General features: G+C 48.6%; 1 protein-coding gene across 5 annotated transcripts; it reads left to right on the top strand.

The window, feature by feature from the left end:
* Positions 1–33: 33 nt before the first annotated feature.
* PMM2 (phosphomannomutase 2) lies at positions 34–22869 on the top strand. 5 transcript variants are annotated; one of them, XR_002126608.1, is made up of 10 exons: positions 36–178; positions 6053–6164; positions 9616–9692; positions 10386–10477; positions 11866–11965; positions 12091–12166; positions 13316–13431; positions 20136–21529; positions 22093–22250; positions 22571–22869. XR_002126608.1 is itself a non-coding variant. In XM_019666132.1 (8 exons), the coding sequence occupies exons 1-8, from the start codon at positions 113–115 to the stop codon at positions 15627–15629; spliced, it is 801 nt and encodes a 266-aa protein (XP_019521677.1). In that variant the 5' UTR covers positions 34–112; the 3' UTR covers positions 15630–20122. The 5 variants fall into 5 exon arrangements, 3 of the variants coding, with proteins under 3 accessions (XP_019521677.1, XP_019521678.1, XP_019521679.1); XR_002126607.1 differs by having other exon boundaries at positions 20136–22250; XM_019666132.1 differs by lacking the exons at positions 20136–21529; positions 22093–22250; positions 22571–22869 and adding an exon at positions 15468–20122 and having other exon boundaries at positions 34–178.
* The last annotated feature ends 367 nt before the right edge of the window (positions 22870–23236 follow it).

The following is a 23236-nucleotide window of genomic DNA, read 5'->3' as shown; positions in this document are numbered from 1 at the left end:
TGTGGGAGTGGATGCTCCTTCTCCCGGCGTGCCCTGCGGCACGGAGGCCGAACCCGGAAGTTGTGGGTCGAGTTCCAGGTGCCAGCTCAGATGCAGCGTGGAATCTGGGGACATGGCTCCGCCCGGCCCAGTGCTCTGCCTCTTCGACGTGGACGGGACCCTGACGGCTCCGCGGCAGGTAGGCGATGCCCGGCGGGCTGGAGGCAAAAGGTGCACAGCCCCCTGCTGCTCCCAGACGGGGCCAACGACCGCCCCAGGGTGGGCGTGGAGGGGCGGCTAAGGACCGCCTACCTTTTCTGGCAGAGCTTGATGTCTATTCTGGGTGACCTGGACGGGTGAGACGGAAGACCTCAGTGTCGTGGTCGCGCGCGGGTGGTGAAAGAGTAGACAGCTGCAGCGGGTTTCTGTTAAGGAGAGAAGCACCGGCAGAGGAGTGGCGGGCGGTCAAGTCTAGAGTAGACAACTGTGCCGATGAGCAGGTGTGTTGGGGTTTTAATATTTTTCTATGCAGGGATGTAGGGTGCTTGTTAGCTTACAAGGGGGATTGCTACAGTTGGCTTCTTCTGGGAATCGTTCACTTCCCACAGCTAGCCCAGGGGCATTCAGAGCCACGCGGTTAGTTTTTAAGCCCGTTCCTTGGAAGCCCTGGGTTTGAACCCCCCGCAGCCCCTTACCAGCTGTGTGCCCTCCTCAGTCCTGTCACCTATGGGCGGTGCTTTGTAGCCTGTTATGAAAAACAGGTTTTTAGGTCAAACAGACCTAGTAGAGTCTCAGCTTTATCTCTTGACAGCTGTGTGACCTTGAGCAAGCTACTTAGCCTCAGCATCTAGGACTTTACATGGGGACGTTACCTGTTCCATGTGGTGTTTGTGAGGGTTGAATGAAATCAAACAAGTTCGTGAAAGCATCTTGGCTTATAGTGAGCTGTGTTCAATAATGGTTAATATTAGCTGCCACCATGACTCTCTTCTCCAGCCCCTAGAATGGGCTGAGGTGCTTCAGGAGACCTAGATTGTTACAGGCTGCCTGCTGAGGGCATCGTTCCTGGAAGTGACTCCTGGAAACGTGCTTCCCACATCCAGATTTTGCTGCTACAGGCACATGTAAATTTCAGTTGAGATCAACATTTGTGAGGAAGCACACACTGACCGCCCCCTTGCACGACCTGGTCACCGAACATCAGCCATTCGAACTTGAGACTGGGCCCCAGTGGCCTCACTATCTTAGTTTAGGCTGATTGGTAGCAGTGGTGTGCTCCGGAATTCCACATCAAATGTGTGTGACCTCAGACACGTCATTTCACTTTTCTGAGCCACATGTTTGATGTATCTAGTGAAGATATTCAACTGCAAGTTCTCCGAAGGCCCCCTTTCACTCTGAGAGTCAGTGACCAACGTACACGTATGGGTTGTCAAAAACCCATAGTAGGGGGCTGGCCAAGTGGCTCAGTTGGTTAAGAGCTCACTCATGAGTGTGAGCTCTGAGCAACAGGGTCGCCAGTTCGATTCATGGCCCGAGCTGAGCTGCCAACAGGTGGCAGGATGGCTCAGCTAAAAAAAATTTAAAAAATAAAAAAAGTAAAAAAACCATAGCGGTCTAGAGCAGGGGTCGGCAAACTGCGGCTCGCGAGCCACATGCATCTCTTTGGGGACGTCCATGTGGCCCCTGAAGGAAAATTGAAAATGAAAATAAAACTATCATAGTTTTATTTATAAAATTTTTAAAGGACATGATTCACATAATGGTGATTTCATTTGTTTTATGGCTCTCGAATAATTTTTGAATTGTTGTGACGGACAGGACTGGCTCTTCCATCTCAAAAGTTTGCCGACCCCTGATCTAGAGCCAAGCAAGTCATTGTACAGAGTCAGATAGCAGATACTTTTGTCTTTGCTGACCATATGGTCTGTAGTAACTACTCAGCTTTAATGCAAAAACAGCCATAGACCATACGTAGACACAGCGTGGCTGTGTTCCAGTAAAACGTTATTCATTTACTACAAAAACAGCTGCTCAATATGGCCCATGGGCTGTAATGGTCTAGGATTTATAGTCCAAGCCTCTTTACACAATATGATTGGATGCTCTCAAACTTTCTTCTTTCATCCCAGGTAGGATAGTTGTTGCTACTATTTTAAATATAAGGAAATTGAGACACGATTGTCGCTGGTCCGCAGGGCATTGTTATTTACTAAAGATAACCATTTTCTGCTGTTGTTCTAAGGTGGAAGCTATTCTGCTTGCTGGGTATGCCATTCAGGGAAGTGCTGTCACTCCCCAAAGGAATCAGGTTATATAAGCATAAGAAATGAAATAACAACGAAACCAGGCAACCCACAATGTATTCCCTTCAAACATTTGAAACATGACATTCTTGGCAGTGAAAATAAATAATTTCAACACTGAAAAAATCTGTAATTTCAAAGAGAGTTGATTCTATGTGCTGGGTACTCTTCATAAAAAGTAAAAATATTTTAGCAACAGATCTATTCATTATCCAGCCTTTCCCTTCCTTGATAACGTGCTTTCTCAAACATTGATAAGCACGATACAGTCTGGAAGCAGAAGGCTGGTTATCATTTCTTACAGCTACTAAAACCGGATATGACCTAAACAGGTAAATTCTAATTAGAATAGGGTCCTGAGCTTTGCCCATTTCACTGTTTTAATAGAATTCTTTTGTACTAAATACTTTCCTAAGAAATGCCATTCTATCTAAAAGCAGTTGAGCCTGCAGAAAGAAGGGAGACATAAACCTAGGTGAGTTGCTTTCCAGCTTTCTATCATGAAAAATTTCAAATACGCAGAATCACTGAAAAAAAAAAATTTAGGTTGGTGCAAAAGTAATTGCAGTTTTTGCATTGTTTGATATTGAAATACATTCTTAAATAAATGTTTATGTTATACATCATTTTGTGTATTTCTCGCTTTATGGGGTTTTTTTTTTGCTAATGACTTGTTACTTGCTGTTTATTTTATATGTATTTTAGACTATGGAAATGATGTTAGACAAAAAGCAAATTCAAACAATTTTCTTACTTGAGTTCAAAATGAGTCATAAAGCAGCTGAGACAACTCGAAACATCGGCAACACATTTGGCCAGGAACTGCTAACAAACATACCATGCAGTGGTGGTTCAGGAAGTTTTGCAAAGGAGATGAGAGCCCTAAAGATGAGTAGTGTAGTGGCCAGCCATCAGAAGTTGACAACAACCAATTAAGAGCAATCATCAAAGCTGATCCTCTTACAACTGCACGAGAAGTTGCCAAAGAACTCAACATCGACCATTCTATGGTCGTTGGGCATTTGAAGCAAAACGGAAAGGTGAAAAAGCTCAATAAGTGGGTGCCTCGTGAGCTGACCGCAAATCAAAAAAAAATCATCGTTTTGAAGTGTTGTCTTCTCATTCTGTGCAACAACAACGAGCCATTTCTCTATCGGATTGTGACGTGCAACGACAAGTGGATTTTATATAACAACTGGCAACAACCAGCTCAGTGGTTGGACCTAGAAGAAGCTCCAAAGCACTTCCCAAAGCCAAACTTGCACCAGAAAAAGGTCATGATCACTGTTTGGTGGACTGCTGCTGAATCACTATAGCTTCCTGAATCCCGGCAAAACCATTACATCTGACAAGTGTGCTCAGCAAAGCGATGAAAACTGAAAACTGCAACGCCGGCAGCCGGCATTGGTCAACAGAAAGGCCTCAATTCTTCTCCACGACAGTGCCCGACCTCACGTCATACAACCAGAGCTTCAAAAGTTGAACGAATTGGGCTACGAAGTTTTGCCTCATCCGCCATAGTCACCTGACCTCTCGCCAACCAACTACCACTTCTTCAAGCATCTCAACAACTTTTTGCAGGGAAAACGCTTCCACAACCAGCAGGATGCAGAAAATGCATTTCAAGAGTTCATCAAATCCCGAGGCACAGATTTTTACACTACAGGAATAAACAAACTTATTTCTCATTGTCAAAAATGTGTTGATTGTAATGGTTCCTATTTTGATTAATAAAGATGTGTTTGAGCCTAGTTATAATGATTTAAAATTCACGGCCCGAAACCGTACTTACTTTTGCACCAACCTAATAGTGCACAGAATAAACTATATCCTCACCACTTAAATTCAACAGTGGTTGACATTAACTTTGTCTTCTTTTTTTTTTAATCTTTGCTGTACCGCTTCCTAAGCTGCAGTCATCACGGTATTTCACCCCTAAATATTTGAGCCAGCATCTCTTGAGGACAAGGACATGCTATCATAACCACAGTATAATCATCACATGGAAGAAAACTACAACCAATTTGCTGGTATAATTTAATACCCTGAGACCAACAAAGTTTTTTCTCTAAAAGGCCAGATAGTAAGGAGTTGAGGCTTCGCAGGCCATGTGGCCGCTGTCACAACTACTCAACTCTGATGTTGTAACCAGAAGTGAATAGACGTGGTTGCATGCCAATCATACTTCACAGAAACAGGCAGCGGACTGATGGCCCACCGTTCCTATTTTGTTCCCTCTTCCTCTGTTCCAGTCAGTTTTCCTTAATCGTCCCCAAAAAAGTCTTTTATAATTGTTCGTTTGTTTTATCAGAAGGTGAATTTTTAACGTTTTTCCACCTTAATGTCAAGCTTTTGGATCTTTCTGATTTATGAAGAATTCCTTGTAATCATCAGCACAGGGAGTTATTTGGGGCCATCACAACAATATTGCTCTGAAGATCTCCCTCCTGTGATGGGATGTGGTTTAGATGCTCTGTTGTGGCCACAAGCAGCTGGGTCTTATTTCCTGTTAAAAAATATTTGCTGCCACTTCCTGACCATAGTACCATTTAGCTCATCAATGTGCACAAGGATTAAGATAAAATTTTACCCTTAGGCTTCTGTTTGCAGATGGAAGTGTTGCTGCTGTTGTTGTTAGTATTGCATTTTTAATATTTCGCCATCAAAGGAGTCTTCCCCACTTCCTCCCAATCTGCTGTCAAGTCTGAGTAAACCACTTGGGGGACTCAGAGCAAAGGTCATTGACCCATGGATGCTGTTAGTGCCATTGTAGTTTTTTGTCTAGTAGGTGGAGATTCCACTGGAAGATGGAGAAAAGATTGCACTCTTATTTAAGCCCCTCTGTAGAATTTTATTTTATCAATCATATGTATGTATGACTCGAAAAAAAAAATTTTTTTTAAGAAAAAGAGAAGATTACACTCTAGATGTTTATATGCTGAAGATGACTTAGCGGTTTTTTTGGCTTTTGTTTTTAATGTCTGCTAGCTTCATTTGTAAAGATATTGCATGTAAGTGTACAGTTAAGATTGCTAAAAGTAATAAAGTAAGACTTAAAAATTAATTGTGATTTGTCTTAATACAGGGATATCCTTTCATCTTAGTTTATAATTTGTTTTGAATTAGTACAGTTTGAAATTTAACAAGCATAAAATTATATTGTTGAAACCACTGTTTATAGAAAGAAGCATTTTTTTTACCAGAGACTAAAAATCCTAGGGACCCTTTAGGCTTTGTTTTTGTATAATTATGGTAAACCAGTTACAAACTTCCTCTTTAATCTGATTATGTTATTTTGTTTTCCAACCAACACCTTAAATCCATAAATGGAGTATAATGTAGCACTTGAAAGAAATGCACTGGATCTGTGTGGATGGGGTTTGGAATGATCATAACTTAATGCTGAAAAAGCAAGCCACTGCACAAGATATGGAATGAGTCTACTCATGTGTTTCAAAAAATAAGACCTGTTTCTATATGTGCATGTAGCCAAGTATGTAATGCATAGAAAAGTAGCTGGACCAGTACACAACAGCTGTTAACCTATCGTGTGTCTTACACGAGGTAAAAAGAAGTAAAATTTAACAAGTTTTTTTCTGGTAAGAAGTTGATGTCCTCAAATTATAGCTCAAATAGTTGGCCTTATCTCCAGGCCTTGAAACAGAATTGGCGTGTATGAACGTGTAAGGGTTGTATTAGCCTTGTGATTTTAGTCTCCTTGTTACTTTATGGCTTGTAACTGTTGTATTTTCCTTTTTGCAATGTAGAAAATTACCAAAGAAATGGATGACTTTCTACAAATCTTGAGGCAGAAGGTCAAAATTGGAGTCGTAGGTGGCTCGGACTTTGAGAAGGTGCAGGAGCAGCTGGGAAATGATGGTAAACTACACTTTGCCAGTTACATTTTGAGAAAACACTCACTTTTTTTTAAAGATTTTATTGGGGAATTGGGGAAGGGGAACAGTGTTGGGGAATTGGGGAAGGGGAACAGCCGAGTTGTTGTCCTTCAGTCTTAGTTGTGGACGGCGCAGCTAGCTCAGCTCCAAGTCCAGTCACCATCCAGGTGCCCGTTGGCAGCTTGCGGCCTCTCAGCTCAAGGTGCCCTGTTCAATCTTAGTTGTGGGTGGGCTTAGCCCACCATCCCATGCGGGAGTTGACCCGGAAACCTTGTTGCTAAGAGCGCATGCTGTAACCACTGAGCTATCCTGCCACCTGTTGGCAACTCAGCAGCAGCTCAGCTCGGGCGCAGCTCACTGGCCCATGTGGGAATCGAACTGGTGACCCTGTTGCTCAGAGCTCGCTCTCTAACCAACTGAGCCACTCGGCCGGCCCAGGATTCACTTCTTCTGGGGATATTGGGACCTGTGGCCGTGAGGTATCACAGGCAGCCCTAAGCCCTCATTCCCATGTGGCAGGATTCCTGCCTCCTTGTTTGGGGAAATAGTTTCTCTGTCTGTTTGTCTTCCTCTGTTTTTAATCCTGTAACTCAATTTCTAGAGTTGCCGATGGAGCACTTGATGCTCAGGTACATGGATTGATTCACCTAGAATCAATCTTCTCAACCTTCCTAATGCCGCGACCCCTTAATACAGTTCCTCATGTTGTGGTGACCTCCCAACCATAAAATTATTTTCGCTGCTACTCTATAACTGTAATTTTGCAACTGTTATGAATCGTCATGTAAATATCTTTTTGTTTTCCAATGGTCTTAGGCGACCCCTGTGAAAGGGTTATTTGACCCCCAAAGGGGTCGTGACCCACAGGTTGAGAACCACTGGTCTAGAAGGTTGTGTGTGTGTCTGTGTCTTTGCCTGGACTACTTGTCCCCATCCGCTGCCCTTCTAGCCTCAGCCTAGGCCCTGTGTCCTGATTGTCCTTGTCACCCAGGCATTGAGGTGCCCTCTGGGTCTAGGGGTCTCCTGTCTGTTTCCCTAACGCAGTGTTTCCCAGAGTTCCCTTAGTCATGAGTCGCCTGGGCTCCTCCCCCACCTACTGAACCCCAGGAAACTGGAGATGCTTATGGGCCCTTCATGGGAGAGAGTGACTGAACAGGTCCGCAGGGCCTGGAACCATATTTTAGCAACTATCCCCAGTAGATTCTAATGCCCAGTTCTGCTAATGTAATTAGCACTCTCTTAGTATTGGAAACTTGTCCGGTTATAAGTTTGTCTTAAAGACTCGACTGTGGATTATTCATCTCGTAGCCCCAGGGCCTCTGGGGTGCCTGGCCTATAAGAAAGAGTGGGTAGAGAGAGATGAATTCATCATTCTTTTCACCACTGTTGGCATTTTTGTAACTGAGCAGAGTTTGTCCACCCAGCGCTACAGAGAGCCAATTACGCTGACACCGGGGTGCAGTGAAAGAAATTGGCATTTATTATATAGCGCTGCACAGTGGGGTGTGAGCAGCATGCACTGGAAAAAGCCAAACTCCCCAATGGTTTACAGATAGGGGGTTTTATAGAGCAAAAGTCAGGTGTAAAGGGTTTAGGGTCATGGGCTTGTTGTTTGGTCGGTTTTTGTTTTTTATTAAAGTTTATTGGGGTGACAATGTAAAGTTACATAGGTTTCAGGTGTACAATTTTGTAATACATCATCCATATATCACATTGTGTGTTCACCACCCAGAGTCAGTTCTCCTTCCATCACCATATATTTGATCCCCTTTACCCTCATCTACCACCTGCTCCCCCCCTTACCCTCTGGTAACCACTAAACTATTGTCTGTGTCTATGAGTTTTTGTTTGTTTGTTTGTCTCATTCCTTTGTTGCTTTCAGTTTTATATAACAGTGAAATTATATGATTCTTGACTTTTCCTGTCTGACTTATTTTGCTTAGCGTAATAATCTCAAGATCCACCCATGTTGTCGCAGATTGGTCAGTTCTTGTGCAGGCTTCAGTGGTCTGATTTAGTCAGCTCCTGGCAGCAACCTGTTCGGGTCTACCTGACTGTGGCCAGGTGGTGGTGAGCAGAAGGAGAGGTCCATCCGGTCCATAGGCATGTTGAGGTTGTGAGTTAGTGACATTATCTTAAGAGCAGAAAGAAATGAACAGAGCTACCCGTTTCTTGCTTCACAGGCTACATTCTTCTGTTATCTTAAGCAGGGTATACCCTCGGAAACTTGCTACAGGCAGGCCTACAGGCCCCAGGACATGACTGCATTCCAGTGTAGCTGTGACCCTTAAGAATCATTTTAACTAAAAGCTAAATTCTAATAGTCTGTTACGATTTGCTGTCAGCTTCATTTTGGGCTGGATACTTCTCTGTTGTCGGGGGCCGTCCTGTGCATTGTGGGATATTGAGCGGCATCCCTGGCCTCTACCCACTGGATGCTAGTAGCACCCTCACCACCGGTGTAACAATCAAAAATGTCTCCAGACAATTCCGAAGTGTCCTCCAGAGGCAAAATCTGGATGTAGCATCTCACAGTCCAAATCCATATAGGCTGTATTTATTGGACTCGTTCCTGGAAGAATAATTTACGCATTCCCTTTAAAACTCTCCGTTTCCCTTACACTTGATTTTCCTTCTAGGCGCTCTGCTTAGAAATGCTGTAAACCACATAACAAGGCATGTGAAGCCCCAGAAACCTGTTACCTTGCCTTGGTTGCCCTTTCTGCCTCTGGTCATATATTTAACCCCAGACTCAGAAAGCCGTGGTGTCAGTGTAGGACATGTCCGTACATTTCAGAGCATGTGAGCCAAAACAACAATCACAACATTCACAAGCTGGAAGAAGGTTGAAGACCCACCTGTATCAGAATCATCTGCAGAGATACAGAGGTGGGGGCCCACCCAACACACAGAGCCTGGGAATCTGCATTTTAGCAGCACCTGATGTTTAAGAATCCGTTTAGAGTTATGGGCATGGTCTCCAAATCTGACTGCATGTAAGAATCACCTAAAGAGCTTTTTCTTTTTTTTAATCTGATTTTTAGCCTGGCCCCTGGAGATTCTGATTCAGAAAGCAGAGCCTGCAAATCTGCACTTTGTCCTCCCCGCCCTGGCAATGCTAACTCACAGGGAGCAATCACTGGCTCCTGTCTTCCTTTATAGACAGGCAGGCCAAGGCAGAGACATGAAATGACCCATCACCAAGTCTCTGATCTCCAGCCTAGTCATTATCTTTTAAATTTGTAATTAAGCACCTTTAAAAAAAAAAAATGGAAGGAGCTTTTTTCTACCCTCCCCGCACTGTGAAGCTAAGGTATTCTTTCACAGTCCTTGCTGGATTTTAGCAGTTTTATTGGTGTTGCATGTTAAGCAAGAAATAGTAACACAACGTTTCAATTCATTGCACTCTAAGTTTTCTTTTGTTTTGGTTGCAGTGGTCCAAAAATTTGATTATGTGTTTCCAGAAAATGGCTTGGTAGCATACAAAGATGGGAAACTCTTGTGTAAACAGGTAGGTTCTTGAGTATCCAAAGTACTATATACTACTAGGAAAATGTTTTCTGAAAAGATGCTTGACACTGAGTGCCTCTGGGAAGCATATTTGGGAGCTGAGAAGCAGCAGTGGAAATGAATCTTCACCCTGTATTTTTTACGTTTTGAATGTCAAACCATAGGACTATTACGTAGTCCAAATAGTATATTTATTTGTATAAATTTGTTAACTATATTTGTATAATTGCTTTTCAAGATACTTAATCTAATATTTCTATTATGATAGCGGAGACTAGGGCAGGCTGCTTCATTACAAGCATATTAGGAGATACTCTGTCACTCTTAAGAGTATTAAGATCATTCTGTTCAGACATAAGAGAGAGCCAGAGTGGAACAAATACATTTTCTGTCAGTATCTGTAGATATTTTAATTGAATAAAAGCAGCCGCGATAAACTCTTTGGGTCTCCTTCCATGAAGCATTTGAAAAAGGATGAATACAAACATCTTGACTAACAAGCAGAAAATGCGTTTGACTGAGCCCTTTCCCATTTGCCTAAAGTTGTCAGCCGGAGAACAAAGGGAAAGGAGGAAAAAGGCAGTGGGGCGGGTCACCCTCACTGCCATGTCAGCCTAGTGACCCAAGCGGAGCCCAGCCCGTTATGAACATATCTCCCGCTGAATCAAGTAACTCCAGTGTTTTCTTTATCTAGAATATTCAAGGTCACCTGGGTGAGGCCTTAATCCAAGATTTAATCAACTACTGTCTGAGCTACATTGCGAAAATTAAGCTCCCGAAGAAGAGGTGGGTTTGCTTTTAACAGAGCGTCTCCACTGGAGTATGTGGTGATGTCACCTGGTGGGCTGGTGCTCATTTAAGTCCGCAGCCCAGTGCTTAGTAAGGGATCAGTGGAAACCTTCCGTAAAGCCAGCAGTAGAAAAAATGATTATATAAACAATGGCGTGTCCACAGGATGGAAATGGAAAATGCTGTGCCTTCAGAGGCTGTCAGCTGGGGGAAATGCCTGTGAAACAGCAAGCTGAGAAAGGCAACATAAACCCCAGACCTGGAAGTCTCAAACTGGAGGCCCCCCCACACCAAATCCCCACACAAAGCCAGGTTTGGCTGGCCCACAGTATTCACTCTGAATTAATTGCTGTCATTTAAAGTCTGGTTTCACATTTTAAAATATCTGGATTTCTGGCTTCTCTTGCATCTGAAAACCTGGCAACTGGGTGCCCGTTCCTACGTGGCAGCACTGGACTAAGCAGCCTCCGTCCCTACCCCCGTCTTTCCCAGGCCACTGCTCTCATTTTTCTCACCTCTGTAGGCATTTGATTTGAGGACCTTCCCTTTGCTCTGGGTTCTGTTATCCCAAATCCCTTTTTAAAATAATAACAATAATGTACATACACGCCCACAGTGAAAAGATTGGCATGAAGTGGACCCATCTGCTAACATCAGCTGTTTCTTGGTAGCAAGGGTACAGGTGGTTTCTTTGAAAAACTTTTCACTTTGTTCTCAGTGCCCTGCACTTAATACATAACACCCGAATGATCAGGGGGAGAAACATTTTTTAAATGGCAATTAAACTTCAGGACATGCTGTACTCTCACGGCTGTCAGAATTGATGGGATATGTGCCCCTGCTCGGAGGGCAAGGGACTCCCCTTGTCACATCAATGGGGTTTGGATGAGACAGGCCAGACCCAGCCTGCAGCTGGGTGATGGATGGCTTGTGAAGGTTCCTGGTCCTGTTCTGTCCGCCTTTGTCTGTGTTAGAAATTCTCCATAGGAAAAAGGGAAAATGTGACGTATACCCCAGGTCAGCTGAGTCTTTACTTTGGACTAAGCATTAAGGAAGGGTTTTTTTTTTTTTTTAAAGATAAGGCAGAATCCTGTCATCAGAGAAGTTGTCATCTAGTGAGGTAGACCGATGTTTGCAGCTGTAATTACGAATTAGCATGAGATACCTGGTGAATTCGAGAGGCAGACCCACCTTGATCAGCGTTTGCCCACATTTCTTGGCAGCGCTAAGTAGGCCCCACATAGATCAGGCAGGCGCAGTAAGACTTCAGGGGCGAGTCAGAGAGACAGGCATCCTCTGCCTTGGGAATTGCCTGTTTATCCATCTGTAATGTTGCCCAAATAAATCGTGTGTTTCTGGGACCCCTGTCCCCTTTCCCTCTCCAGGGGGACTTTCATTGAATTCCGAAATGGGATGCTAAACGTGTCTCCTATTGGAAGAAGCTGCAGCCAAGACGAGCGTGTTGAGTTCTACGAACTGGATAAAGTGAGTCTTTCTGAAACCTCCTGGGTTTGTGTGAGCGTAAGATGTGCCGCTTTGTGGCCATAGCTGAAGGACACTTTTCTAAACCGCAACGCAATAGACAATCAGCATCTTTTTGTTTTTCTCAGAAAGAAAATATACGACAGAAATTTGTGGCGGACCTGCGGAAAGAGTTTGCAGGGAAAGGCCTCACGTTTTCCATAGGTATTGTATGTCCCACTGGGTTCAGGCTTTGCCAGGAGTTTGTGGTGGGCCAGTGCGTGCTTGAAATTGTGGACTGTGCCCAGTCTTAAGATGGGCAAGCGGGATTTGGGCGCAGTCCCTCTGTAGGGGAACACCAGCCTCCGGTGCCATCAGCCATGGCAGAGACTTGCCCAGCTAGGAAGTGACTTATTTCTCGCCTGCTGGGTTTGGTCAAAACAAGAGCATCTTGGGAAATTAGACTGGATATGTTCACATTCTGCTTGGGCAGCAAGGAAACTTAGAAGCCAGCTGGGTTGGTTCTACAAATGAAGAAACTGAGGCCCAGAAAGGAAAAGGGACTTACCTATGTTCGCCAAGCTTCTATTAACGCTGACCAGCACATGGGCGTTTTTGGTGGCTGATAGACTTCCTCCTGCAACACTCATCTCAGGCCCGTTTTTTTTGTTTGTTTGTTTCTTTTTTTTTTTTTTGGTAGAATATGTCTGTCGGATGCTTTCAGCAAGCTGATTTCTCCTGTCGGAGCTGATGAATCACTACCTAAAGCCCTCACATTTGACTAGTGCTAATATCGGGTTGTCGGAAAAGTCATGACTTTTCCGACAACCCAATAAATACTGGTTGTAGGGAAACTGGACTTGCGGAGGGAACATGTATAATAGATGAAGGGGTGGATTCTTAAGTATTCTTGAACTATGAGGTGAACGTCTTTCTGACAGAGCTTTGGAAGAGTTGTTGCCCGTGCAAGCTGCCTGTAAATCCCCTCCCGTGTGATTTTCATTGTTCTCGCAAGAGGGACTGGATGCTTCCTGGCATTCTCCACTGAGAGTGTGTTGAAGCTGGAGAAAGCACAACAGAATGAGGCTTTTAGTGGGTTCTTCCCCCAGCATGCTTCATTTAAACCCACCCGCCTAACAGCGCTTTAAAGCAAATGCATTTCTCATCCTCAGCTGATACTCCTTTTTAGATTGTAGGTGACATAATGTTGGAAAAACACAACGTGGGATGAATTTCTAGAACCCAGCCCTAAATTAGCGTTGTATTAAAAGTCATCTGTTGCTGACGAGAGTGAATTGCACCTGTTTTTCCAGTGACATGTCATTAGCCTCCTTTTCACCTTTAGCTTTTGTGTTTCCCTTTCCTGCTTGGCAGGAGGTCAGATCAGCTTTGACGTCTTTCCCGATGGATGGGACAAGAGGTATTGCCTGGGCCACGTGGAGAACGACGGCTATCAGACCATTTATTTCTTTGGAGACAAAACCATGCCAGTGAGTACGGAAGTGGTTTTGCAGTTTTGTTGTTCAGCTTGGGCTTGAAGGGAGAATGGACAAATGGGCTTTCTTCCCCCACCCCACCCCACCTACACTTGACTCAGCCGGCCCAGTTCAAACTGAGGGATGCTTCTGTCCTATGAGAGGGGTGTGATTAAGGCGGCCTCCCCTCCATGCTCAGACACCCGACACCTCTGGAGAATCGAGCCTTTCCGTTTAGCTTTTGAATTAAATAGTCCCCGCCTCAAGTGCCTACCAGAACACTTGTCCCAGTGCTGTCACAGTCTCTGCATTTCAGAGCTCTGGCCGTTTTTCTCCGCAGTGTTTTGTTTCCCAGGGGCATTCATTGCAGTTGGGCTCTAGTCCTCGACGATAGGCTGACAGGGAATCTCACAAGTCTGAAATTCAGGAGCAGGCACCAGGGACACCTAAGAGGTGAGGCGTCAGCCCTGGGCGTCCCACACGGCGTACAGGAGCTGTCCCCGGGGGTGTTGGAAATGCCTAGTCTGAGACTGAATCTGCACTGAGCAGAGCCCGCTGGTCAGGCCCAGCACCAGCAGGAGGAAGCCATCGGAAGCGTTTCCCCAGCCAGCATGGCTCCACTTGGGACAGGCAGGTCCCCAGGGAGGCGGGAGAGGTGTTGGACCCATTTTCACCGCCCAGCCTCGGGCTCAGCGTCTCCCTTCAAATTCCTCTCGCCCTCTGTGCCTTTCCTCTGTTCTCTCACATGCCGCCTGGTGCTGGTGGTTACCTGGGCCATATGCACCCAGCAGGTGCATCCTGAGTGCTGCCTGTCCAGAGGTTTTCATCCCTCTGCTCTCTGGTCCACTCCAAACTACTTGCTTTTCTGCTGAGGTCTACCCCGGGTAGACCTGCCTTTCCGCGGGATCCCCACATCGTCGTCTTCCTGCACGAAAGGGACTTCCGGATAGGACAGCCACATGTCCTCCTTTCGGAATTGTAAAATGGGGACTCAGAAAGGGTAAGCAGGTTGCCCAGGGTCACACAGCTAATGGCAGAGCTGGCGGCACCAGCACGGACTACCTGCTCGTTAAATGAGTGCGTTTTCCAGTCAACACACCCTCCCTCCAGCGGCCCAGGAAAGATCTTCTCCTGATTCCCAGACGACTGTGGTGCTTTTCAGGTTTATCAGCCTTTTTTCTCAATGACAGAATGGTTTATAATCACACCTTTCGTGGCAATGCTCTGCGTGCAGAAGTCCTTTGAATGCAGGCTTTGACAAAACCCACTGTCTGACTTGATGTCTTTAGAAAAAGTAAGCTCATGAAATTACACCCAGGGTCGAAGGAACGGCCAGCAGCTCTGTTTAGGCCTCCCAAGTTGGTGCCGTTTCTTACAGGCTGAGAAGAGAGCTCTCAGGCTAAAAGCGAGTTTTGTGAACAGATGACGGTTTTGCTCTGTGTAAATAGTCGTTGGAAGCCTCAGGTGGGACTTTCCAGAAAGGAATGTAGTCCTGGAGAGGATTGGAAAATGGCTTCTTTTGGAAACTCTTCATTAGGGAATTAGAGAGTTTTCTATTCTGTTTAACCACTGCCATGACCGCACTTTGGTGGTTTTTCTAAATTTAAACCTTTTTAAAAAAAAAATGGATACTATTCAGTGGAGGTGTTTTTACCCCTGATTCTTAAGTCATGTGCATTCATTGTCAAAAATTAGAAAAAGTATGAAGGAGGAAGTATAACTCACTTGTAGTCACAGCCGACATGCCTCCCAGCCTCCTCTCTGCATGGACAAGGTCCCAAATGTGGGGTCTCCGCCACCCCCCCACCCCGCCCACATGTTCACTGTTTGATTTTCCACTTTTGTTCCCTTACGTATGTTATTTCCCCCACGTTAGCGAGTCTTTGAAAATGATTTTGATGGCCGTATAACATTCTTCCATTTAGTCCTAGCTCATTTACCCGTTCCCCTAGCAGAGGCACTTTGGGATTGTGGTTTTTTGCTGTTGTAACTAACACTGGTCAACGTTCTCACATAAATTCTTTGCCCTCCTCTCTGATCCTTTGGGTCAGCGGTGTCCTGGAAATGGGACCGAACGGTCCAGCCATCCAAGCCTTTCAACAGCATATCAGCTCCTGACACTTCAGGCACAGAACAGTCGAATACCAGGCCGTCAGCCTCTTTTCATATTTGGGGATAGACATGTTGAAAGCTGTTTTCCCTCATTGTATTGAGGCAGATGTTTTCGCCGGCTCCCAGGGAAACGGCACCTCAGCTAAGAGCTGTCACTAAAAAGCCGTTCCCCTGCAGGCTCAGAAGCCTGCCTAACCACCTCCCCTCTCCCGGCCACACAGCCTCCGTCTGATGGGATCTGATGTCACACAAAGGGTATAAGATGTCGGCCCGCTTTCTAAATACTTGTCCGTCCTGGAAACCCCTCACCCTTCTCATCAGCCACAACAACGAGGGTCTGTTAAAACCCAGCCCTGAGTTCAGCTCGAAGTGGGCGGAGGGGACCTTGGTTTGCTGCGGGGAAGACGAGGACCAGGGCACGGAAGGACACTCCCCAGGCTGCTCCACGGGGCTCTCCAGGGGCTGCACCAGCCGCATCACCTGCAGGCTTTCTGAATGCTCAGGCAAGAGCTTCTGCTGGTCTGCCACTTGTTGTGAAAACGTCTCGGCTCTAAGGCATTTGCAGCATGAAAACATTCTAACATTTCGCGAACATGAAATTGACTCTGACTCAGCAGTTCCACCCTGAGTTGGACCAGGTTAGAGGTTCTGCACCCGGCTGAGGAGGCCCTGCTGGGTCCCCTGTGGGAGGACAAGAGGCTGGATGCACATGGGACCACGGGCTGCTGGGATTCACTGGGGTCCCTGCTGGCCTGCCTGCCCTCCGGACACCAGAACCCATGGCCTCATGGGTCCTGAGAACAGCACAGTGGCTGAGTGGACGAGCCCCGAGGAAGGAGCCGCCTCTGCCGCAGCTCTTGTGTTCAGGGAGGCACAGGCCTCGGGCCCCCTGGCATGAGTCTTCTGGTTTGGTCACTTGGTCCACAGAATCAGCATCTCCTGGGTGCGCTCCTGCGCCAAGGCACCTCGCACAGCTCTAAGCCCCGTTTATACACGAGGGGGTTGTGCCAGCGCTCCCGGCAGGCCCTGAGGCTCACCCCAGGGACAGCAGCCTGAGAGCCAGCTCGCTTTCCATCACGCCTCGGGCTAGTTCATCACCAGGTCCTAAGCCTCCGGTTCTCAGCCCTGAAGTGCATTAGAATCGCGTGGCGCTCTCAAACCCCCATGAGCCTCGGGCCTTTCATCTCTCTAAAGCATAAATGTTTACTGCTTTTTAGGAAAGTTTAGTACAGTTATCTAAGGGCATACATTTTCAAATCTATACGTTGTTTGTGACTGCTGTCATCCCCAGCTAACTGTCACACATGGAGAAGCCACATGCTGCCACCACGCCCATGCCCTCAAATCCACTCTTACCTCCTCGTGCCCTCGGGACCGACACCGCCGTGGCCCAGGGGACACTGGGCACCTTGCAGCACTTGCAGGCATCGCTCAGGAGCTCTGAAGACATCCTGGGCCGCTGGACCCAATATCTGTTATTCTTTCCCCAGCTTTAACTGAGGCCTTTGTAAAGCTTCCGCAGCAACTCACCTGCAGCCAGGGGAGAACCGCTGCTCTGGGCTCAGGGCAGAGCCCTCAGCTTTGTACCCAGCATACCTAGACGTTTGATAAATGCTTATTAAACCGACCAGATCAAAGTCCACAGGCAGCAATGAGTCTGAGCTCCAAGCTACAGAGAACCTGCCTGTGCCTTGGGCCAGTGTTCACGCAGCAAAGACCTCCTGGAAGTCGGCAGGCTCGCGAGCAGGGCACACAGGACAGGGGCACGCGTAACACCATGCCCTTTGTTGTCAACATCAGGATAGTCAGGGTTCACTACTGTGACAGTGTGCAGAGCTGGGGTGGGGTATGCTCCTCACCGCTCCCCCCTCCCAACCCCCCCACACACTGTCTGAACGTAGCAGACAGCCTTGTGTTTCATCCCGGCCTCGGCCTGGGAGGGATTTAAATATTCATGGGCCGTTTGCACTGAGCCTGTCCTCTGGGCCCATCACCTACACTCCGACAGAATACGGAATATGATACGGTCGGTCACTCCCTCGATCCTCTCTTGGGAACTGGCTTTTGTTTTGGATCTTGGAAGAGGCTGAGCTTCCTTGCTGGAGTCAGATAACCTTTGCTGCACATGCAGATCCGGTGTTTGAAGTTTCTGGTTGTCTGAGGCCTCATTATTCTAGAGGCTGCGCTCTCACTAGCTCAGTGTTTCGGCTCTGGGTCTGCTGCTCCTGACCTCGCTTGCTCCCACTCTGTGGTTTGCAAGCTCTGCAGCCTCAGGAAGAAGCACACGCCCCACCCCGTGCCTCCAGTCCCGAGGGAGGCAGCCGGGTGTCCTGGCGGGAGGGAAAGGATGGTCGAGGTTGGTGGGGCATGCACTGCAGACACTCCTGCCAGCTTCGCTGCCCTCTGAAAGCAAGCAAAGCTGAGAGGGGACCCGCAGCCCAGCCCAGCTGGGGGAGGTTTTGAGCCTCTGGACTGGCTCCCTTAAGTGCCGGTGAGTTACACAGCCGCTCCCACCCCACCCCAGCAGGACCATGGGAGACTCATGCCAAATTAGGCACCTGCCAGGTACACATGTCCCTGCGTGTGACGTCCTGGCAGCTGCCAACCCTTTTTGCTTGAGGTCGCTCTCCCTAGCTAGTGACTTCTGTCCTCACGTTGCACCCTGGCCGCCTGCAGGACCCTCTTAACTGCCCTACTTCCGTCTTTTCGTCCCTCATATCCCATCCAGTCTCCAGAAATATCCTGCTGTAGGTGACTCCTGGTGCGGTTTTCTGGTGGCTTCACAGAAAGTCCAAGGTCCTTAACCGTGACCTGCGAGGCTCTCGGGCCTGGCTCCTGCCTGCCCTTCCAGGCTTACCCAGCAGGTTCTTGAGAGCTGAGCTGCCGTCCCCAGAGGAGCCAGCCATGTGGCCTGTCCCCTCACTTCCTTCAGGTCGCTGCTCAAAGGCTCCACCCTTGTCACTCTGGAGTCCCTTCCCCTCTGTCCTTTGCGGCCCTTTCCCGCTGACAGCTGGAAGGCAGCCCTTTGTCACTGGTGGTTCTGTTGGCCAGCACTCTTATCTAGTGGCTGAAAACATGCCAGGCAGGGAGCAGTTGCGCCACCTGGGTTTGTTGGTTTACTAGGTGGGGACCAGCTCTTGCCTCCCAAGTCAGCGAGAGACAGGAAGTGAATGTGTCCAGACGTTTGCTGTTTCTGTACAGTGCAGGAGTTTGGTTTTCCTTTGAACATAGTTTCCTTTGAACATGCCATTCCGAAGAGAGAGCGGGCTTTTTTTCTTTTTTTTTTAATCACGAGAAGGACTAGAACTGTTTTCACATTTACTTGCTTATTAGGTGCTGCCCATGAAACTCAGGGCCCCCTGAGTGACCAGACGCTCAGCAGGCCCCTGAGTCGGCACTGGGAAGGACATTCCTAAGCACACCTCCAAGGTCCTCCCACCATGACTCCTCCACGCAGGGCACTTTGGGCCCCAGCGGCGGTGCCTCCTGAAATCTTGAACTGCACTTCTACTTGGGGAAGCCGTCTGCTTGGGGATGGGGTATTCTTAAAAAATGAGAGCAGTAGTAAGTTCAGGTGTCAGGCAGCCCTTTAAAAGGATGTCAGCCTTTCCTACAGAAGCATTATGAGGAAAAAACATTTTCTCAGCAGTTCTTTTCATGGTATGATAAACACTGATTTTTTTCAAGATGTTGAGTTAGACTGCTTACCCAGTTTTACGAGGAACATACAGGAAATTCCATAAGAAGACAAGCGGGGCTTTCCTGCAGCACCGGGCAGGAAGCCCAATTCACCTGAGACCAGGCGGGACTGGGGACCCACGGTCACAGGACCCCCGCCACCCCCCCCTCCCTGGCCACATGCCCAGCTCCTCCCAGATATGTGCCCTTGCAAAAGCATCCTTCCCTCAACTCCTGGAAGCGCACCAGGTGAAATAAGGTGTGAAAACACCCAGAAAGCCACATTAGGTGCCGCTGCTGTACTGACACTGATTGCTTTCCAGGGGCCTTACCCAGATCCCATGCTATCACCCACTAATCCTGATTTTACAGGTGGGGAGTTGCCCGCAGCCCACCCCTAGTCGGGTAGAACCAGGATCTCAACCCGGGCTACCTGGCCCAGACACCAGCCACATGGGCTGTTTCAATTTAAATGAATCAAAATCAAATGTGGTTCCTCTGTCCACTAGCCACACAGCAAATGCGCCATAGTCACGTGGCCAATGGCTTCTGCCCACTCGGAGATGAATGGGTCCACCATCAGAGAGCGTTCCGAGGGACTTGTTAGAAAAGTCTGGGCACGGTTAAAAGAAACGGATGGCGGTGAGAATTCTGTCACCTGTCATGCTTGCTTGCTTTATAGAAAAAAATAAGCCTCACAGATCTTCAGAGCATTGTGCGTTCTTTCATTGGCATAATTACATGTTGGCAGCTAAATTGCCATTCAGGAGAAGGTGATAAACCCTCTCTGTGCTGTCGCTTAGTTTCCAGAGGAAGAGGTAACTGAAGGAGCCCCCTCCCCCCGCCCAGTAAAACGGAAGGCCTCTCATTTCTCCGGCAGCCCCCAGGGTTACAGCAGCAACGGCTGCATCTGCTTCATGTCTTCACAGGGTGGGAATGACCATGAGATCTTCACAGACCCGAGGACCGTGGGCTACACTGTGACGACGCCCGAGGACACGCGCCGGATCTGTGAAGAGCTCTTCTCCTGATGTCCCCTCCCCAGGGGGCTGGGAGGGAGGCCCTGCTGACAAGCCTGAGAGGGTCCTTTTATGGCCAACCCAGATCTCACCCTCACATGCCCACAGGACATTGACAACCGTCCAAACTGGGACACAAGTTCAAAAACACCTCCTGAAATGAAGCGTCTGCTAAGCGCCTGCTGGATGGGGGCTCTGAAACCCAGGGCGTTGTGGTCAGCAGGCGGCACTCAGCTAAGGGACTATGTGCGCTGTTTTTCAACCTCACTTCTTGTCTGAGAACCACCAGCCTCAGCATGGCCTGTGGCCGGCTGGCCCGCCAAGCGAACTGACCCCGAGGAGTTTGCACCTCAGCTGTCCCGGCACGCAGGTTAGCGCTGTATTCACTACACGTCAAAGAGCTGCTTCTGTAACCATCAAGACGGGTGGAAAGGGGGACCAGCAGCCCTCATGGAGAACTGGCACACAGCCCTTCCGCTGGGCAGCGGTTAGAAACACTAACTTGGGGTGTCACACTTCAGCAAAAGAACCTTCTCTTTCCTGGGCCTGCTGGGCTTCCCAACGGCCTGTTTGCCTCGAGTTTCTCAGGGATCAGGTGAAAGCCTGGATAATTCACAGAAGCTTTGAATAAGGAAGCGTGTTCACCCTGCGCTCACCAGACTCACCTCAGGGCTGGGAGCAGCCTGGGACCCTCCTGCCTCCCTCCCACGTTCTGCAAGTTCGTGAAATGAAGACAGCTTTCCAAGGCAACGGTTCCCATGTCACTTTTCAGCATCTGGAAACGTTCAGACCCATCCACCCTCCACAGACGGGTGCCGAGGCGGCTTCAGTCCACAGCCGGGCCTCTGCTGGGGTCGCTCACCAACCTGAATCCACCAGGTGCTGCAATGGTCCCCACCACTCCAAAAAAAAACCTTCCGCCCCAGCATGTCTTGGTTCAGGGTCAGGTTGGTGAAGCCTGCCCACCCCTTTACCACACGCGCTTGACGCTTCTCAGCAGTCCCAAGGACACACCATCGGTGGCGTCTTTCCTTGTTGAATTTTGCAAATGATGCTGTAATGACCTCTCAAGATGAAAAAGAGCAAATTAAAGTGATTTTACTTTCCTGTTTCTCATTCTGATTACTTTTTCCTTCTTTCCTTGTTAAATGAGAGGTGGAGTGAAAGATTAGCTATCATCTTGGACCTGGAAGGAAATCCCAGCCCTGCTAGATCGGAGCCTCTGTCTCATGCTCTGTCTGGAACATTAGGCTGTCGCACACGCTGACGGGCGCAAGCCCTTCCGCACTCCTCGGCGCCAGTGGGTAAGGAGCCACTGACACCCTGTAAGCTTCCCTAACACAGCATATCAAAGCAAGACAACCAGTCTCACTCCACCTTGTCCTAACCTGTGTCACTGGAGACGGTCACTGGGCGTCCCCGGAGGCTGCCGGGCTGGGCCGTACGTTCTTCAAACCCTGGGGCCCCTTGCCCCCCGCCCCCCTGCACTGTCGGAATTGCCTCAGCCTGCACCTTCTCATCCCATCTGTCCCAGTCAGGCTTCCTCGTGGTTTCTCCCATCTCTTCTCCTCAGGCATTTCATAACCTCCCCCAGCCAGGCACTGGGGCGGGGAGGCGAGGAGTAATACTACGCAAGAGTGAGGTGCTGGCTGGTGCCTCCCAGAGGCTCTGTGATTGGCAGGTGACCACAGGTCCGCCAAGATTCCCAGCCTAGCTCTGCGGCTGACCAGCTGTGCAATTTCGGATGTTCCTCGCGGCCTCCGTTTGCTCATCTGTGAAACGGGATAGAGTCCCTAGCACATAGGTAATTCAGTAAAGCCCTTTGGACGGTGTGTGACAGCTATTACTAACCCAGGTCACCCCCCAGGAAGCCTGTAAAGCCGGACTCAGCCTTCCTCGACAGATGAGGACGAGCCAAATTGAGGAGTTCGCAGGATAAAGACACCATCACCACAAACGTGAACACAGTGGCTAAGTGTTGAGCAAGAGGGACCCAGAGGTGCTGCCCCAGCTGGCCTGGAGCTGGTAAGAAAGCGGGCCCCGCCCCAGCGCTGCAGAAGCTGATGGGTGTTTCGCCCTGGACTCAAGGTCACTGGGGCTTAGGGAGCCTCAAGGGAAAAGCGGAGGTGGAAGGCACGTGGGTGGCTACCAGAGGGAGGGGCCCCCAGGGAGGCCCTTGAGCCTGAACTTGACCCTGAGGGACAGATGGGGAGGTGTGGCAGCACGGTGAGGAATGACTGCAGGGGCCTGCAGAGTGGGGCAGATGTCGCGCGGATGCAGGCGGGTGGAGGTGGCCTTGAATCACTTCCTTTCCAAGAACTGCTTCCTCTTCCTCTTCCCCCAAGTGCTCCTCGCTCTCAGGCAGCCAGGCCTCCAGGATCCTCTCCACCTCCCGCTCTGTCAGGGGCTGCACCTCACTCTGCGCCTTCACTCATTCCCAGCACCGCCTGCAGTCTCCGCCCAGCCCTCCCTCGTGCCACCTGTGTCACAGCGCTGCACGCCCACAGATCTCATGGTTTTGAGCTCGATTCCGCCAACTGCGGCCTCTGCCGAAACAGGTTCAATGGGCTGCTGCTAATCTTCCCTGATACACTTTGAAAAATCAATGTATTCTTATTATGCAATAAAAATGTTCGCCTCTGCACCAGTAAACATCATTACCTACTTCCCTTGAGAAACAGCGGCCGGGAAGACCTTCCTTGCCTGTCACCCCGCCCTCTGCCTGCCCCTGCCCAGCCCTCTGCACCCGCCCTGCCCTTCTGGAAACCAAGAGCTTGACTTGGGCTTCCATCCGTCTCACACTTTCAACTTGCCCCGTCTGCAACGCCTTGTTCTGAGGGCTCATCCTCACCCGAAGTGTAAATGCATCAACAGGGCACCTCTCCACAAGGGACTGTCGTCACGAAGCCACATTCTACTGCTGAGCTCGCCTACATTGAGAATTATGATTAAGGAAAAAGGGACAATCCCCTTTTCTTACCCCCCCACCCAAAACAACCAGGCTGCAAAGG

The sequence above is a fragment of the Hipposideros armiger genome, unplaced genomic scaffold (genome assembly GCF_001890085.2).
Source record: "Hipposideros armiger isolate ML-2016 unplaced genomic scaffold, ASM189008v1 scaffold_461, whole genome shotgun sequence".
Lineage (NCBI taxonomy): Eukaryota > Metazoa > Chordata > Mammalia > Chiroptera > Hipposideridae > Hipposideros > Hipposideros armiger.
This window is presented reverse-complemented; position numbering and strand designations above follow the sequence as displayed.

Bases quoted from the DNA above. Each gene is read 5' to 3' on its own strand.
- PMM2 (XM_019666132.1), top strand. From the start codon at position 113: ATGGCTCCGCCCGGCCCAGTGCTCTGCCTCTTCGACGTGGACGGGACC. The intron at 179-6,052 runs GTAGGCGATGCC...TTTGCAATGTAG, and splicing joins CCCTGACGGCTCCGCGGCAG to AAAATTACCAAAGAAATGGA. The intron at 13,432-15,467 runs GTGAGTACGGAA...CCTTTGGGTCAG, and splicing joins TTGGAGACAAAACCATGCCA to CGGTGTCCTGGAAATGGGAC.